This window comes from Primulina tabacum, chromosome 16 (genome assembly GCF_025594145.1).
Source record: "Primulina tabacum isolate GXHZ01 chromosome 16, ASM2559414v2, whole genome shotgun sequence".
Classification (NCBI taxonomy): Eukaryota; Viridiplantae; Streptophyta; class Magnoliopsida; order Lamiales; family Gesneriaceae; genus Primulina; species Primulina tabacum.
The window spans coordinates 27613723-27630878 of NC_134565.1; the positions used below are offsets into that span (position 1 = coordinate 27613723).

At 38.2% G+C, this 17156-nt stretch overlaps 1 protein-coding gene and 1 long non-coding RNA gene across 2 annotated transcripts; both read right to left on the minus strand.

The window, feature by feature from the left end:
- Nucleotides 1-305: 305 nt before the first annotated feature.
- On the minus strand, nucleotides 306-14985 carry LOC142528711 (E3 UFM1-protein ligase 1 homolog). Its single transcript, XM_075633821.1, is given in 21 exon segments — nucleotides 306-647; nucleotides 889-981; nucleotides 1589-1651; nucleotides 1754-1831; nucleotides 2723-2786; nucleotides 2872-2918; nucleotides 3028-3093; nucleotides 3177-3269; nucleotides 3360-3428; nucleotides 3511-3576; nucleotides 3891-4045; nucleotides 4132-4296; nucleotides 4299-4557; nucleotides 5309-5365; nucleotides 5454-5547; nucleotides 11663-11766; nucleotides 11900-11965; nucleotides 13695-13742; nucleotides 13926-14192; nucleotides 14307-14618; nucleotides 14696-14985. Coding segments are annotated over 21 exon segments (2445 nt in total). The 5' UTR covers nucleotides 14870-14985; the 3' UTR covers nucleotides 306-542.
- Nucleotides 5621-11656, minus strand: LOC142528712 (uncharacterized). Its single transcript, XR_012815714.1, has 3 exons — nucleotides 9616-11656; nucleotides 8206-9574; nucleotides 5621-8114 (listed from the first exon to the last, which is right to left on the minus strand). It is a non-coding gene; the product is annotated as an uncharacterized LOC142528712 (long non-coding RNA).
- Nucleotides 14986-17156: the final 2171 nt, after the last annotated feature.

Consider the following 17156-nt stretch of genomic DNA (forward strand, 5'->3'; position numbering starts at 1 on the left):
ATTTAACAATAAATTAACAATATCAATTTACATATTTTAAAATCTACGAGACCAGTTATTCCAAGAAACTTTTTCTTATCTGTTCAATATAGACACCATAGATAATAATCACGCTTTTATGTGAGACGGATTAAAATCTTCTATCAGACATAATCTATGAAATATATAATTTTTTATATTAAAAGTAATATTTTTCACTTAAAGAATGATCCAGATCGACATGTCTTACATGTATATATATATATGTGGGGGGTGAAACAGTTTCACAGACCTACTTCCAATTAAATAATGAATACTGGCTAATAAAAAATCGAATTTAATTTCGTTATCTAGAAACTAGGAGAAAGAAGACCCACCAGAATATTCTTTCGATAGAAAAGAAAAAAGAAAGAAAGAATTTAAGGAGTCAGAATTCTCATGTAACTGCAACAGGAGGAATATCAGTCTATTATTCCATGAAAGAACAATTCTAAAAGAAAATTAGGAAAGTGTAAGATAATTTTTCATATGTTAAGTTTATCTAGGAGAAATAACTATGCAAATCAAGATTGTGAGCTTCCACCAAACACCAAGCTCTTCAATGCTGGCATTGAGTCTTCAAGGAGCTCCTTCTTGCTCAAAATTCTATCTGATGAACAATCATCCTCCTAAAGAACAATTAATCCAATAACATTAGGTCCAGTTGACTGAACATAAAGTCAATCTTATATGAATATATGATATTAAAGTAAGTTCACCTAAATGAGCTCTTCATATTATGGTGCACAAGCCGTTAATTGTGATACGAGGATTTCATAACATAATAGCACATCCTTAGTAACTTGTAAAACATTTCTACATTTTTATCATTAACTGGATATTAAAAAGTTTTATGGGGAATAAACTCACGTTGCCAGTTCCTGCAGATATTAGAGCCAAAAGGGTTACTGCGGCACTTTGATAATCTGATAAAGTCTTGAACGCGGAATCATCCAATTTACCCTACAAGCTAATCCATGTAAGATCCAGAATTTCGGAGACCCCCAATAATAAAGTTCAAAAGTCAGAGCAAATAATCATTCTACTCTCACATCAGTTAGAGACATAATTAGATACCTTCATTCTAAATGTGAAACCACAAATCGAGTTACTTTTGACCGACAAGCTTATTACATCAAGTTACGCGCAACAGTTCAATATTCAATTTTCAGCAATAACCGGAGAAGGTGAATTCAAGCTACACTCAGTATTCTAAAGCAATTCTTGAGTCTAACAAGCTAACATGCCAAAGCGAGAAAAACATTTTCAGATGTGGATGTGAACTACGATATCATTGGGATGTGCACCAAGGGCTCTCTTGCAAAGAAAAGTATTAGCATGAATATGTATGATAAAAGCTTCACTAGCATGAACTTGTTTGGGTGTGAAGAGGTAATGAAAAAGCATTTTATAATGAAAGGCCAACATCCATGATCAGATATCATTCAGTCACCGCTGCCGTCCTGAAGGCTCACATTCTCGACCTCCTATGACTATTTGAAAGCACAACTATAATCAATAAAGACTAAAAGTTCTATAGAATGTTTTCATGAGAAATTAAATCTCACACCTTCAATCGAGAAACAGCTACAGAAATAGCCCTTCCTGGAGCTTGAAGAGCTTTTCCATGTACCTGCCGTAAGTAAACAAAAATCTAAATTAAGAACGAAAAAAGATGTCAATTGTTAACAGTCTGTGAACAGGTTATGTGATATATTACAAAACAAAAACTGACCTGGATGTATAGTACAGAAACAACTTTAGGTAGAAGAGAAACAGGATCAGTTTCTGTCGAAACTTGAGATGTCAAATCCTGTAAATTTCAAGAGGATTGTTCCAAAATTTAGCACATCTGTATCTCAAAGACATTTATCTGCATGTTCAACAGAAGCATAAAATGCAAACATCCAAACATGTTATTGAAGTTAATGGACTGGAGTCTAAGCAATTCCAAACCTATATATCTACGCCTGTATATGTTATATACCTGAACCATCAGCTAGTGATTTGCTATGTTGTAGACTCGCGTTATGGAATAAATAACCACCTTCCAAAAGCCCACAGATGTACCCTGCTTGCCTATCAACTCACAACACCACCAACATGAAATAGAGCTACTGTTTATATTTAAGTTTGTTTATATTTAAGTTTGTGTCATCATTCATATAAATCAATTTTTGATCTATCTGATTGTTATTAACATGAGCAACTGACATCACTGAATAACCGAGTGTGTTCACACATACATTATTGTATGTGTGCTATGACTAGATAACTTGATACAGGGAGTGGGTAGAGTCCAATATCTGAAAAAGCAAAAGCTACTAAAAACAACAAGAGACCCGAAAAAAGGACAAAAAAGATGCTACCGAGACAAAAAGGACAAAGATGCTAGCAAAAACAAAAAAGATTATTCAAATAGCTCCCCAGCTAAAACTATTAACTGTGTGATATTCTGAAATGTGTGTGAGGTAGAATCCCTTCTAAAAGATCACCTACGCACAGCATCATTCCAAATAACTAGCCTAGATTAATACACCAATTGAAATATTTTGCCACAACACTAACGAATATAATAATCATCCTGAAATGCTAATGCAATGTTAAACAACTCTAACACAGATCTGCTCATCTACCCCACTCATTTGGAAATGATAACATCTCGGAGAACACTGAACAAAATCGATGAGCAGGACCAACAAACCTTACGATATGAATTCAAAAGAGTCCTCTCCAACTTCTTATCAAGTTTTTTGAGAATTATCCCACTGCAAACATCGGGGGCGGGGGGAAGAACTTTAGTTCTATATGTACGAGCACTTGAAATACAGAATACAAAGGCATCTTCTTTACCTTTCCTCTGTCAGTTCTCTCATTGCACTCATAAATAACTCCACCCGCTGCGTTACAAAATCATAATCCAAGTCATTAGAGGAACTTAAATACCTAGACCCCAGGCTATATAGAGAGAGGATCACGTGTGATGTGTGGCTTATATGAAGGACTTACTTTCCCCTCCAAAATTTCAACTAGTCCAATAGCTTTGGTTGACAAAGATCCAGGTAAGCCTTTTGCCTGTGAATACAGAACTCGGAGTCATAATTCATGGTTTGAATAAGGATCAAATGCTGGAGAAGCATCCATATCACGAAATTCACCAGTGCCATTCTAGTGGAAGAGCTAAGTGACTCAGTTTTGGGATCCTGAGATTCCTCAACTTGAATTCCATTGGTTAATTTGCTGTGCATGTCCTACATAGAAAGATATTAGATTATTAGAGCAGAAAGACAATCATTTAGCGTTCAAAAAATTCAAATAAATGTAAAATCAGCATAAGTTACCAGGTTAACTAAGAGAGAATCCACCATTGGGATAGCTGCAGTTCGTAACAAATGTTTGTGCAAAAGAACCTATCAGAAAAAGGAAAACCATGTCATTGAGCACTACGTAGGATGAATCACAGAGCAAATCAAAATTCAACCAAGGCCTTACAGAAATTGACTGGTCATCTTCAAATAAATCCAGAGCCTTTTCATATAGTTGAATGTTCAAGAAAGCCTGGAGATCAAGACGGTAAGGTCATTAGAAAACTGGTCTGTACAATAACTACAAGTTCAGCTGCAGAAAATCAAAATGAATAAGAAGAGATCATGAGAAGACTATTGTATATATCATGGGACGTTGAGTGATTCATAAGAACATAACAAATGCTTGTGCTGGATGCGATGCCAACTAATTAAGAGGAACTACTCAGTTATTCATAGACCATACTCCAAATACTTCATAAAACAACATAAAAAGGGAGAATAAGCTAAGAAAATCTTCATTTAAATTTTTTTGAAACAAATAAAAAAAGGAATGTCTGTCATTACCTCATCAAGCTTGCGCTGCAAATTATCGATTACTCGTTTCATTTTCTGAGAATTTTCTGTAAAAGCAGCATTTCTTCTTTCCATCCATGAATTTAGAAGCATGGGCCTCAAATAGTTTGCCAACGGTGCAAGAATCGACTCGGGATCGTCAAAACCTTTGTAATACGAGTCTTTGTCAAGACACGTGAAAACAAAAGACTCCAAATTAGTAGACCTGTCAGGAGCTTCATAAAACACGCACCTTGCTCTTCTAAATCGGGGATCAGCTCTTTTATTTTCTGGATTAGTGATTCTTCTGATAGAAAGATAGGATTGTCCACTCTATTAGACTTTTTAGAACCTGATTTAGAATCTGGTACTTGTAAAGCAGAGACAACTTTTCCTTTTTTCTGATTTTTCTTGGATTAGTCACAGCAGATTCTTGGAAGTCTGGCACAATTTCAGAACCCCCCGCTTTAACATTCCCCATTGATTTTCCTTTTTTCTTCTTGGATCCTTTCTCTGGCATTGATTTACTGATACCACTTTGACTATCAAAGTCATCTGGATCAGCTTGACTGATAACATCATCACGCCCTTGTTTGGAATCTTTGGCAGGTTGTGAATCTTCAGGCAGTCCAGACACATGAAAGGTTTCCATATCTTTCTCAATGCGATTGAACAAATCCTATCAGATGTCATAAAAATATTCAGCAAATAAGCATTACATTACAACAAGAAACTGCAAAGGTATGATTACAATTAGCATCTGATTCAATCATCAATACGCTTAGAGCTAGAAAAAGGTACAATAAATACTGGAGAAAATATAAAAATTGCCAATTACGTTCATCAACCATTATAAAGAATATGAATATGGAAATGAAAAATTTCATAAGCATTTCATAAAACAACACATGTGCTCAACGTGTCCAAAAAAAGTTCTTGCAAGTATGTCTAGTTTTTCAAGAGAACAATTAAGTTTGCCTAACAAACACGAATTTAAAAAATCTCACCATGTAAAAATAACAAGATACAACAGATAAGGACACGTAAATATTTATTAACATATTACTGACCATATTAACAAGTATTGAAATAACATCAGTTCAAATATAACAGTAGGGGAGATTTCAATTTAAGTAAAAGTATATCATTATACATAGATCAAACACAAGCCTTTTATTTAAGTAAAAGCATATAAATCATCACATTATGACCTGTGAAACCTTCTTTTTTTCGCTAAGACAAGGAATTGAACATTTCACCACATCATCAGATTCAAGCAATTTTTTTTTACCAATAATCCAAGAAATTTTAAGGAGTCTGCCTATTGTAATTTCTAATTTAAACACAAGCATAAAACTATCTCAACCTACCGGTTAAAATTGAGAACTCAAACTTAGTCAAACATATTCCTAGAAATTCAAGACACTTACCATGACAAAAGATTCACTGAAAAGGTAGGAGTCCCCCAATATAAGTGTTTTCCCAGACTGAAACAGAAGACAAGGTCATATAAATGGAACAGAGAGAATAATCGTTAGGCGAATAGCATAAAAAGGTAGCAAACAAATGAATCACCTTCAGAGTTCTTTGAACAGATGGACAGAGTGACAGGATCTTGGATGCATCTTCAGGCACAAAGGATGGTGGTAATACGGAAAGTGAATTGAACCTGCATTTCACAGGGAAAAAATGTCATAACAAGAAAGTACAAATAAGACCTGTAATTTTCAAATCAATGTTAATAATTTGTTTAGTCATTACCCATCAATGCCGTGGATTGAAGTAAAAACTAAAAAAAATTTAAAGATGCCCAATCGTCCACAATAGACTGAGGAATTGCACAATAAATATAAGCCATAAATAATACTATCCTATATCAATGAATAGTTTTTAATAATATCTCCATACATAGAATGATAACACCAACCAGAAGTAAACAACAACAGTAGGTAGGTTTACAGTCCTCCAGGGAAAATATGGTTCATCACTAAAATTCTTATTTTCATTATCGTGATCAACTGATCATATATTTAGGGTCCAAATCATTAGAGAAATATCACCTGTACTTGTTTTTGAAAATTACACAAAGTGGAACCTATGAATGCAATTTATTCAGTGAGTAGGCGTAAAGTTGTACTCATACATCTTGAATAAATATGAAATATGAGAAAAACTAAAGAAAAAAAGAGAGAAAAATGGAGGTCAACACTAACTTGTTCCTTGAATGATTTGGGATTTTCTATTCCGTTTATACTTCTTGGTGTTATAAAATTAAATAATGAACTTGTTTGATTACCTTTAAGGCCCACTGAAAATTTGGTATGGATATGTCATGTGCACTTCGAACCATGACACGACACACGCAAACCTAGGCCCAACCAATATCATGTGGCACACATCGGAAGCATCATGCAACAGCATAGATTAGGATCAGTTTTCATTTTTATTTAGGTGGTTATTTTGAATAAAAGGTGATAGGATCAGCATCCAATCATTGGTCTAATAGATTAGAATTTGGTTTGAGCTTATCTTTCAAAGGTTTGAATTGATATAGCTTATCTAGGAATGGTTGTATTTATTCGCATGATGATGATCAATAAAAACAACTTACATTCATTTAAAAAAAATCATGTATTTGTGGAGATCGAGAGAACACTCCTTGTTTACAATTCAAATCATAGCTTGAAACGGCAGAAAATCTCACAAACACAAACACACTGATCTGGACGACTTCACAGTAAACCGGCCATACCTCTATACGGGCCCATAACTCGATCTATATCTCGTGCTCGTGACAAACTGGCATTAGAGACGGGCTATGGACGATTTACATACTGTCCAGAAGCAACTAGAGGCCCACCTGAAGATGTACAAGGAGGACAAGCTGGTCCGAGTCACACCACAAAAATCACCGACAAACAGAGGATAGGGAAAAAGGCTTTGTGCCCAAGTTTTCTATATTAGATTTTCCAGTCTATGATGGAAAATAAGACTCGTTAGGGTGGATCAACCGCTGCAAACATTTCTTTCGTCATCAACACACGTCCGAGGGTGAGAAGTTAGAGTCGGCATCATTTCATCTTGAGGGCGAAGGACAACTATGCTTCTTGCAACTAGACAAGCCAAACTTAACGTGGGAGGAGATTAAAGATCAGTGCCACCTGAGATTCGGACCAACCCCAGGATGACAACCATCTGGGCGACTTGGTGAAACTCCAACAGATAGGTACCGTGGCAACATATCAACATAGGTTCTCCAAACTATTGGCCCCGAGTAGGGGCATTGACACACACGCAGGAGATCAAAATTTTCTCGGTGGACTACAGGAACATATTTCCATCGACGTGGCGATCCGAAAGCCCCGTGATCTTACATGTGCCATGAATCTAGCCTGATTATACGAGCGACGCACAGGCTTTCAGATCCCACCACATCGCCGCATTACTTCGCCAACAACGCATTCCGTTTGTCAAACAATTAAGCAGAACCGAAATGGAAGCACGGCGAGCAAAAAGGCTATGCTATAACTGTGACGAGATCTTCACTCAGGGTCATCGTTGCAAAAAATTATTTCTATTAGAAAAGGTCGAGGATGTCATAAAAGAAATACAGGCAGAGGTGGAAGAGGAAAAGAACATGGAGGTATCTATTCATGCCATCTCAGGAAAACGAGGTGCACAAACCATGCAGGTGGTAGGCTATGTTCAAGATCCACCATTGAAGGAACTAATAGACTCCGGTAGCACCCACTGTTTCATACATCAAACAGTGGCTGCAGCGCTTCACCTACCCACCAAGGAGACCCCGTAAGTCCGGGTCACAGTAGCCAACAGAAAACAGTTGCAATGCTCAGGATTTTGTGTGCAGGTCTTGCTGCAGCTGAACCAGTCAGAATTCTTGGTAGATTTCTTCATTATTCCCCTAGGAAGTTTCGGTGCAAGGCTAGGCGTGAATTGGCTAAGTACGTTGGGACTAATTACTTGGGATTTCTAGAACATGTTAATTCAGTTCACACACGGTGACATCCAGGTCATGCTCCAGGGGGTAGCCGAATCCGACTCCCTTAATTATTCGATCCAAGCGCCACAATGGAAGAACTCACATTGGCACAATTATTGGAGGAGTTAGAACAATCTTTGCGGAACCTAGTGGGCTCCGTCCTACACGAAGCCACAACCATAAAATCATATTGCTACAAGGAATCGATCCAGTAGTGGTGCGCCCTTACCGTCACCCTCATGCTCAGAAGGATCAGATCGAAAAAGCAATGCACAAAGATGCTAGCCAAGGGGATTGTTAGGCCGAACACCTCTCCTTTCTTGGCACCAGTCTTTTGGTGAAGAAGACAGATAGTTTTTGGCGCTTTTTTGTGGATTATTGCGATCTTAATTTGAAGACTATTAAGGATAAATTGCCGATTTCAGGTAATTGATGAACTCTTGGATGAACTCAACAGGGCTCGGTAATTTTCTAAGCCAGACTCACGGGTTGGGTACCACCAGGTTCTAACGGACCCAGCAAGGTACTAAATGAGCACTTCTAATTCCTAGTCATGCCTTTTAGCTTGACCAAGTAACCAACGCCCCATTGACATTTTAGGCCATTATGAATTCTCTTTCGACTGGTTCTTGCGTTGTATTGTGCTAGTTTTCTTTGACAACATTTTTATCTATAGTGGTTCTTGGAAGAAACACCTACATCACTTGCATTTGATATTTTTTCGACTATGAGGCAGCATCAAGTGCCTATTAGCCAAAATAGAGGTTGCGTATTTGGGACACGTAATCAATCAATTGGGCATTAAGGTGGACGAAGACAAGATCCAAGCAATCTTCTTGTGGCCACAACCAACCACGATACGTGCCCTCCGGGGATTTTTGGGGCTCGCGGGCTATTAGCGAAAGTCTTTTTAAGGATTTTGAGATCATCGCCGTTCCCTTGACTAAGATCCTTCAGAAAAGTTCCTTCTATTGGGACACCACAAATGCATTAAGCCTCACTGTCGGTCTTGACACTTGCCAATTTTTCTGAATGCGTCTGAATCATGGTTAGGGGTTGTTTTACATCAGAATAATCGCCCTATTGCGTTCTTAGTCAAACCTTTTCAACTCACTACAGGAAATTGCCTGCTTACGGAAGGAGCTAATCGGACTAGTTAAAGCGGTTCATCACTGTGTGCTTACTTTTGAGGTAACGCCTTTGTAGTCTGGACGGATCATTATAGCCTAAAATATTTCCTAGAACATCGTATTCCGACGGCCCCACAACAACAATGGATCAGTAAGTTATTGGGGTTTGACTTTACGTAGGATACAAGTCGGGAAAATCAAACACAGTGGTAGATGCTCTCTCTCGCAGCGATGAAAACGACTCTATCTCCCTCTCTACAATCTCTATCCTCGACTAACATGGGAATCCGAGATCAAGGCTGTCATTGCATCAGATCCAGTACTGCAAGCCATTATTCAGAAGATAAATGAGGGCGAGGCACTGGGGCCTTGGGAATATGCAGATGGACTCTTGTTGCATAAGAAAAACTATTTATTCCTTCCAATACCAGCATCGCGACAACCATAATCACGTTCATCCACGGACTCATGCCATGAGGGCTAGCAGAAGAGTCTTCATCGTATTGCTCGTGACTTTTATTGGCCTGGTATGAGAGGCCATATTCGTGACTACATGGCCGCCTACCCTGGTATGAGAGGCCATATTCGTAACTACATGGCTGCCTACCCCATCTGCCAATGCAACAAGGTTGACAATTTGAAGTCCACAGGTATAGTGCAACCTCTTTTTGTCCCTCATTATATTGGGGCGAGCATATCTATGGATTTTATCTTGGGTCTTCCTTCGTCCCAAGGTAAAAATGTCATCATCGCCGTAGTAGACTGTTTCTCAAAATACTCTCATTTTATCGCACTGTGTACAAGGCTGTTAGGGTTGCTCGAGATTTCTTCGACAATTTTTTTAAAATACATGGCCTTCCGGAGTCTATCGTAAGTGATCGGGATGTTACGTTCACTAGCTCTCTTCGGACGGAGCCGTTCCGACTGAGTGGCACTCGCATTTGCTTCACTTCCGGTTATCATCAGCAGACCGATGGCCAATCTGAGGCTGTTAACGGCATTATCGAAAAATGTACCTTGGTTGTTTCTCGGGTGACTTCCCGAACAAATGGCTCCAGTAGCTTTCTTGGGCTGAATTTTGTTACGACATGGGCGTTCAGTCTTTTCTGCAGGCTACATCTTTTGAGGTGGTGTATGGAAGACCACCACCACGCCTACTGGCATATACTGCGCAGGGGCTTCAAGAATTGATATAGTAGATCACACCCTTCTCTCCCGTGATCAGGTCTTGCTCCAACTTCGGGAATGACTGCTCTCCACCCAAGCTCGCATGAAGACTCAATACGACAGGCCATAGCGATGTTCACTTCCAGGTGGGCGACCAAGTTCTGGTGCGTATCCGTCCGCACCGCCAAGTCAGTGTCTGCGGCCACAGCAACAAGAAGCTTTCCCCTCGACATTATGGCCCTTTTGGTGTCCTCGAACGCATTGGTCAAGTGGCCTAGATTGACCTCCCTACATCCGCCAAGATACACCCGGTGTTCCACGTTTCATGCTTGAAGCCATTCAAAAGCAATACCGCTTATGAGACAACCCTGCCAGCTTTTGCAACAACTGACCCATTACCAAGTCCGCAAGCTATCTTGGACGCCTGCACCCACCACAACAATCGTGAGTTCTTGGTTCGGTGGGAGGGTTTGCCTTCCACAAAAGCTTCTTGGATGGACGCCGAGTCCTTACCTAGGCAGTTTCCTTCATTCGTGCTCGTGGACAATCAAGGTTCTTTGGGGGGGGGGGGGAGTTCTGTCATGTGCACTTCGAACCATGACTCGACACACGCAAACCTAGGCTCAACCGATATCGTATATAATCGTGGCACACATGGGAAGCATCGGGCAGTAACATAGATTAGGATCAATGTTCATTTTTATTTAGGTAGCTGTTGTTTTGAATAAAACATGATAGGATCAATATCCGATCATTGGTCTAATAGTTTAGGAGTTGGTTTGGGTTTATCTTTCAAACGTTTGAATTGATATAGCTTATCTAGGAATTGTTGTATTTATTCGTATGACGATGATCAATAAAAACAACTTACATTCATTTTAAAAAATTCACATATTCGTGGAGATCGAGATGTTGTCTCTAACGAGCCTCTACATTCCTTGTTTACAATTCAAATCATAGCTCGAAACGGCAGAAAATCTCACAAACAAAAAAACATTGATCTGGCCGACTTCACAGTAAACCGGTCCATAACTCATTCCGTATCCCGTGCTCGTGACAAGATGACTGCAATGTATCAGCTCTTTCAAAAAAAAAAAAGGAGTTGATCGTCAATGATAGTTGAGAAGTATTTTAACTAAAGTCTTCATCCTAGGCATAACCAATAAATTGCTTCTATTGCTAAATAATTATACAATGTATCTCACTTTTTTAAAATAAATAGGCCAATTACTGGCAAAGCAAACAATATTAAAAGCATGAAAAAATATATAAGTGTGATTGTCTCAACTCCTCGATCAATACAGAACCGGATTTTGGTCGGTAAAACTCAACCCTAGCCAAAGAACAGGACAAACACATAGCAATATTAATATGACGTCAATCTTTGACCCAAGTCATTGCAACATTCTTCGACTCATTTATAACCCAAAAATTTTACAAGTAATGGAAATCAAATGACAAAAGGAACATATGAATTCACAACTCACCAGCTACCATGTTCAATAGTGTCCTCCACAGAAGCATCCAACATTTCAATAAGTGAACCATGAGCAAAGACAGTGACCAGAGCAATACCTTCAGGATATCGGGACTACATTGATGATTTTATTCACATATCAATTAGATGCTGACTAAAAAATATAATTATTATATTTATTCTTTTGTGAATTTAATTTTTGATAAACACAAAATTAGAGAATGAAAGGTGTATTTGATGACGAAACCTGCAAAAATTGAATAGGTTGTGGAATTCCAAGTTTCTGGAGGGCTTCATAACTTATGAAGGAATTCTGCAGTACAAGAAGGAAAGTGAAAACTACTTCATGTTCAAATTTATACTCCACATATGGATAATAATAAGTGCAAGCAAACATATTGAGGATGTGGTTCAGATTGGCAAGCTCTTTTGATTAGTACTAACCACTTTCTTTTTTCTTTTTTTTTTGATAGAAAACTAAAATTTATTATAATAGCAGAATGTTTTACGCTAGACCCGGATGAGTAATCCGCAAAAAGCGTTACAAGAGAACTTGCTATGGCACTATCACACTATCATCATGATCATGCAAATTTACAATCCCTAACTATGTCTAAAATACATAAATGGTTATACTTTGGCAACATAGTCGTCCAATTGGCGACTCTGAATTTTATTTTCTCCCAGGCTTTCGTCCACGGACTCCGACACATGTTCGAATATTCTGTTATTTCTTTCCAATCTTATACCAAAATATGCACTGAGTTATCATAAACTAGAATCTCGAGAATCTTTTCGCTATGGGACACCCTGACTCCATAGTAAATAGGTAATGCTAATCATGTATCCACAATACAACCTTATTTCAAACTTATGATTTGATTGAAAATTTAAACTAATATGCATTCTAACATTTGAAAGTGGACATTGACATCCTAGAAAGCTCACTATATGATACTGGATTTGTGTTCGCATCCATTTTCTCAAGATATCAGAAATTGCATAAGTTCTTGTGGGGAATAATATTTTAACGTTTTTCAACATTGCAACTCGGTTTCTCAGTTCTTTCATACCAGTCTATCATCAAGATATACTGAGTCCTTCAAATTAGCCTTTTTAAGCACTTCTACCAGGGCTACAACAATGAGACCATCTGCAATCCTTGAAAAGTATTACATTCTTGCCTGTATCACTATTTTATCATTCAAGGTAAGAGCTTGGGGGTTTGGCATGAGTAAAGAAGTTAAAATTTATAGCATCGCAGCATGATGGCAACGACACTAAAAGATATTGACAGACAATTCAAACTTCACAACCTCCCTCAGGATGTTAGTCACGAGGTGGCGGGAAAAGAAAGTTTTACTGTTGGACCTCTTTCTTTTTAGGTTAATCCCAGTTTACACTTTTGTCAATCTTTGACATGTCAATAAAAAAAATTAAGAAAATGCACCATGATAGGTAGTGAATCAAACCTTCTGTGGCTCCACAGTTTAGGGTGGTATAGACTTTATTATGTTTAGATCATGTTGAAAAAGAAAGTTAAATGATCGCATTCGAGAACTAATAAGCATTTAGTACATCATTTCAATCTCGATACAATTTGAAATAATTATAAGGAAATTGCCTAGAGTATTCATTTGCTCAAGCACCATAATTCTCAATAAGTATCTCAACTTTGAAATGTGCAATCAATCAATTCAAAAAAACAGAGAGAAAAGAAACAGTGCTGGTAATGGAACAACTAAACCAACGATCTCAGTTCTGAAACTGACAGTTTTTCAGTTTCAATTGAAGGTGGAACCAGAACTGAACGACTTGAATAAGATTTTGATTTCGGTTCCTAACAGTTTTGGTTTTAAAAAGAAGCACTGCCAAATAATAGTCTTGGTTTTCTTAATGTAGAAAATAAGTTTTAAAAGTGGCTTAACAATTGTTCTAAGAAGGGAATGACTGCCCTTTTCAAACATACAGACTACAAATAAATATCAAAATCATATGCAATAGAAGAAGAGAGCAAGAAAAAAGGAGAGAAAATCACTTGCCTGTGAAAAGAAAGCATCCACGTACTCTTTCTGAGCCATGGCAAAGACCTGCAGAATGATACAACAAGCCACAACTACTTGATTCCAATACTATTAAACACAAAATTAGCTCCCAAGTCAAGTATCACTTGCAGGAGCATATATTCCTCTAATGAAGTCAGCAAGTAACATTCAAAGAAAACAGTTTTAAAAAGATCAGAACTTGTCGTAATAAAATGTCATCTCACGTACAGAAGGAGTCCAGTTTACTCCAGCTCGAAGCGAGCCAAGTATATCTCCTTCCTTCACCACACTATTAAAGAGTGACTGGAAAAAAGAACTCTCAACTGCCACGCCACTCGACCCATCCATACCATGCAACAACACCTGCAATGAGCTCCACAACCCTGACAAATTCATTGGAACAGCAATACCCCTCGCTGCACCTCTTACCATTGCATCCACACGCGCAACATACGCTGGCGTGTACAATTGACCGCCTTCAAGCCTACCTTTTACCTATATACACAAGTACACAACAACAAAGTATCTATAGATCACATAACCTGAAAAAACAATATGCGTAACAAAATCACTAATTCTAACAAAAGAAATCTCAAAACTTATACGTACCAGAGTCCCGAGGCGGGTTTCTAACACAGAGACTATTAATTCGGAGCTCACTTGCAGCTGGCCCGCGATCTCTGCAAGAGAAATTTGGCTACATTCCTGAAGCCTTTCGTTAATTTCTTCAGAAACTGTGTCCCAATAACCGCTTGAAAAAAATTCTCCGTTGATCAACATAAGCGAAGAGTCGTTCGACACGACATGCTGAGCTTGTTTCTCGACATGGTATAAATCCACCGCTGTTGTATCTGCCAAATCAATCAACGATACGCGGCCCCTTTTATCAATTTCTGACAATATTTCATTCCTCAATTGCTCCTGCAAACATCTGACACGCTTAAGAAAAGTAAAAAAAATTCAAACTGGAGGAAAACTAACTGATCATGAATACCGACGGGAGTGATGTATTCTTTCCCGGAAGTGGTGTGGAGAAGATCAAAATCGATTATTTGAAGTAGTTGTAGTTTCTGGACCAATTCCACGACGTTTCGATCCGACAAGCGAATGCTGGATTTTGCCTGTTGGGCGAATTCGAATTGCCTCTGCAGTTCCAACAGCTCCTCGTCCATGACGGTGACGGTGCCCAAATGGGAAAATACCGAAGCAAGAGTGTTAGATCGAAATGCAGACGTGACTCACATACACATATATTGAATCAACAATTTCCAAAATCGAACTTTTTTAGGAAAAAAAAACACTTGCCCTGAATTCTCTATACAAATTTTACCTATTTTAGAATTCAATTTGTCGGGATAATACTCATTTTCGTTTTATTGTTAACCGCTTTTTCCATTTCAGTACCTCTTCATTTTTTACTGTAATCCTTCAAGTTTTCAAAATCTTCCCTAATTGGTCCATCTTGTTATGTTCACGTTAAGATTAACGTTGACCCACATCATGTGTCTCTCACGTGATCTATTCTTTTTGAAGGCAGGCGATTACTCCCCAAATCATTTTACTGACAGCCCCTACGACAACCCTAAATCCCCAAATCAAAGAATTCAGCCCCTACGACAACCCTAACTCCCCAAATCAAACGATGGCAGGAAAGGGAAGTGCGAATGGTTGCAAACGGTAATGACAAGCTTTCAGCCCCTTCGAAGTAAGCTTTCAGCCCCTAAGACGGTAATGACAAGCTTTCAGCCCGAAATGAAAGAATTCAGCCCGTAAGAAGTAAGCAATCTTTCTTTGATTAATTTATTGCAGTTGTTGACTCAAATTTTTGTGTCACAGGTTTTTTTTTCGAAATTAAAGATTGGTAGATTTGCTAAAGTGGAAGGCGGTAATGGCTAAAAGAAGTAAATTTTCAATTGAATTCACCCCGAATTATGGTAATGTTTCCTTTTTTAATTTGATGACTGTTTGGATAAATTTATCGAGATTTATCACATTTACGGGATGTTAATATTTTGTTTGTTAGGCTGGATGCGAGAACCCACTCTTGTTACAATTAAATTGTACTTCAATGGTTCAATGGAAACCAATCGGAAGGGGAAAATGTACAAAGGTGGGAGTACTGAATTCTTTGATTTTGTGGATATGGATAATATAGGCTTGATTGAACTATGAGGTTATGCTAAGGATGTAGGATGCCTGGACAAAGATAGGTTCAGATTTTGGCACAAAATCGGTAAATCTTTGAACGATGGTAGATATTTGGAAAGTGATGCTGCTGTGGTTGAAATTAGGAACCATGTCCCCAAAAACTATGAAGTGGAAATTTATATTGAACATGATGAATGTGTTTCAATAAATCAGATAGATGCATCTGGTGTTTTAGAGAAACCAAAAGAAGTTGAACCGAGAACAAGGGTTGGAATCAATGGTGAAGATGATGTAGAATTTAATGATAGTGAATTTGATTTTGAAGAAGATGAAAATTATAAGGGAAAGGGGAGAAATACAGTCATTGATGGTGATATTTCCAATGATTTGTTTGAGAGAATGCAAGATGGTTGAATTTAGAGGTGTGGCGATAAAAAATGCTCTTTGGGCTGCGGCTAGGGCGACAAGAGTTGAAGAGTTCAAAAGGCGGATGGAAGAATTGAAGAAGATTAATCACTGATGCCTATATTTGGTTGGCAAAAAAACCTGAACAACACTGATCCAAGGCATACTTTAGCGCAATTCCAAAATGTGATATACTTCTTAACAACATGTGTGAGTGTTTCAACAGCATGATTTTAGATGCAAGAGAAAAACCAATCATTTCAATGTTCGAAACAATAAGAAATTTTTTGATGGCCAGGTTTCAAACCAACAGAGAGAAGGCCGAGAAATGGGATGGTGTGATTTGTCCAAAAATTAAAGTTGTCTTGGCAAAGAATAGCACAGTTTCAGATCACTGGATTACACCAGTAGCACTCTGTTGACCTGTGTAGGATGAGTTGCAGTTGTAGGAAATGGGATTTGACTGGAATTCCATGTCCACATGCTGTTTGTGCTATTTGGTGTAAGCAAGAGAACCCGGATGCTTATGTACATCGTTTTTACAGTGTTTTGAAATACAAGCAGTGTTACTCGCGATCCATCATGCCCATTAATGGACCAGCCCTGTGGCCTGAATGCCAATTAATCTCTCCATTACCACCAATTTATAAGGAAAAAGTTGGTAGCCCAGCAAAGTTGAGAAGGCGACAACCTGATGAAGTTCCAGCTTCAAGACAATCAAAGCTGAAAGATGTGAAACGAAACAACAAATGTCGGACATGTGGTGGGTTTGGACACAATCAAAGGAGTTGCAACATATCTAAAGCAAGTGGTTTAGATAGGGCAACACAAGAGAACAATGAAATAGACAGATGTGAAACTGAAACACCACAAAATTACAATGAAATGGATATATGTGACGTTGAG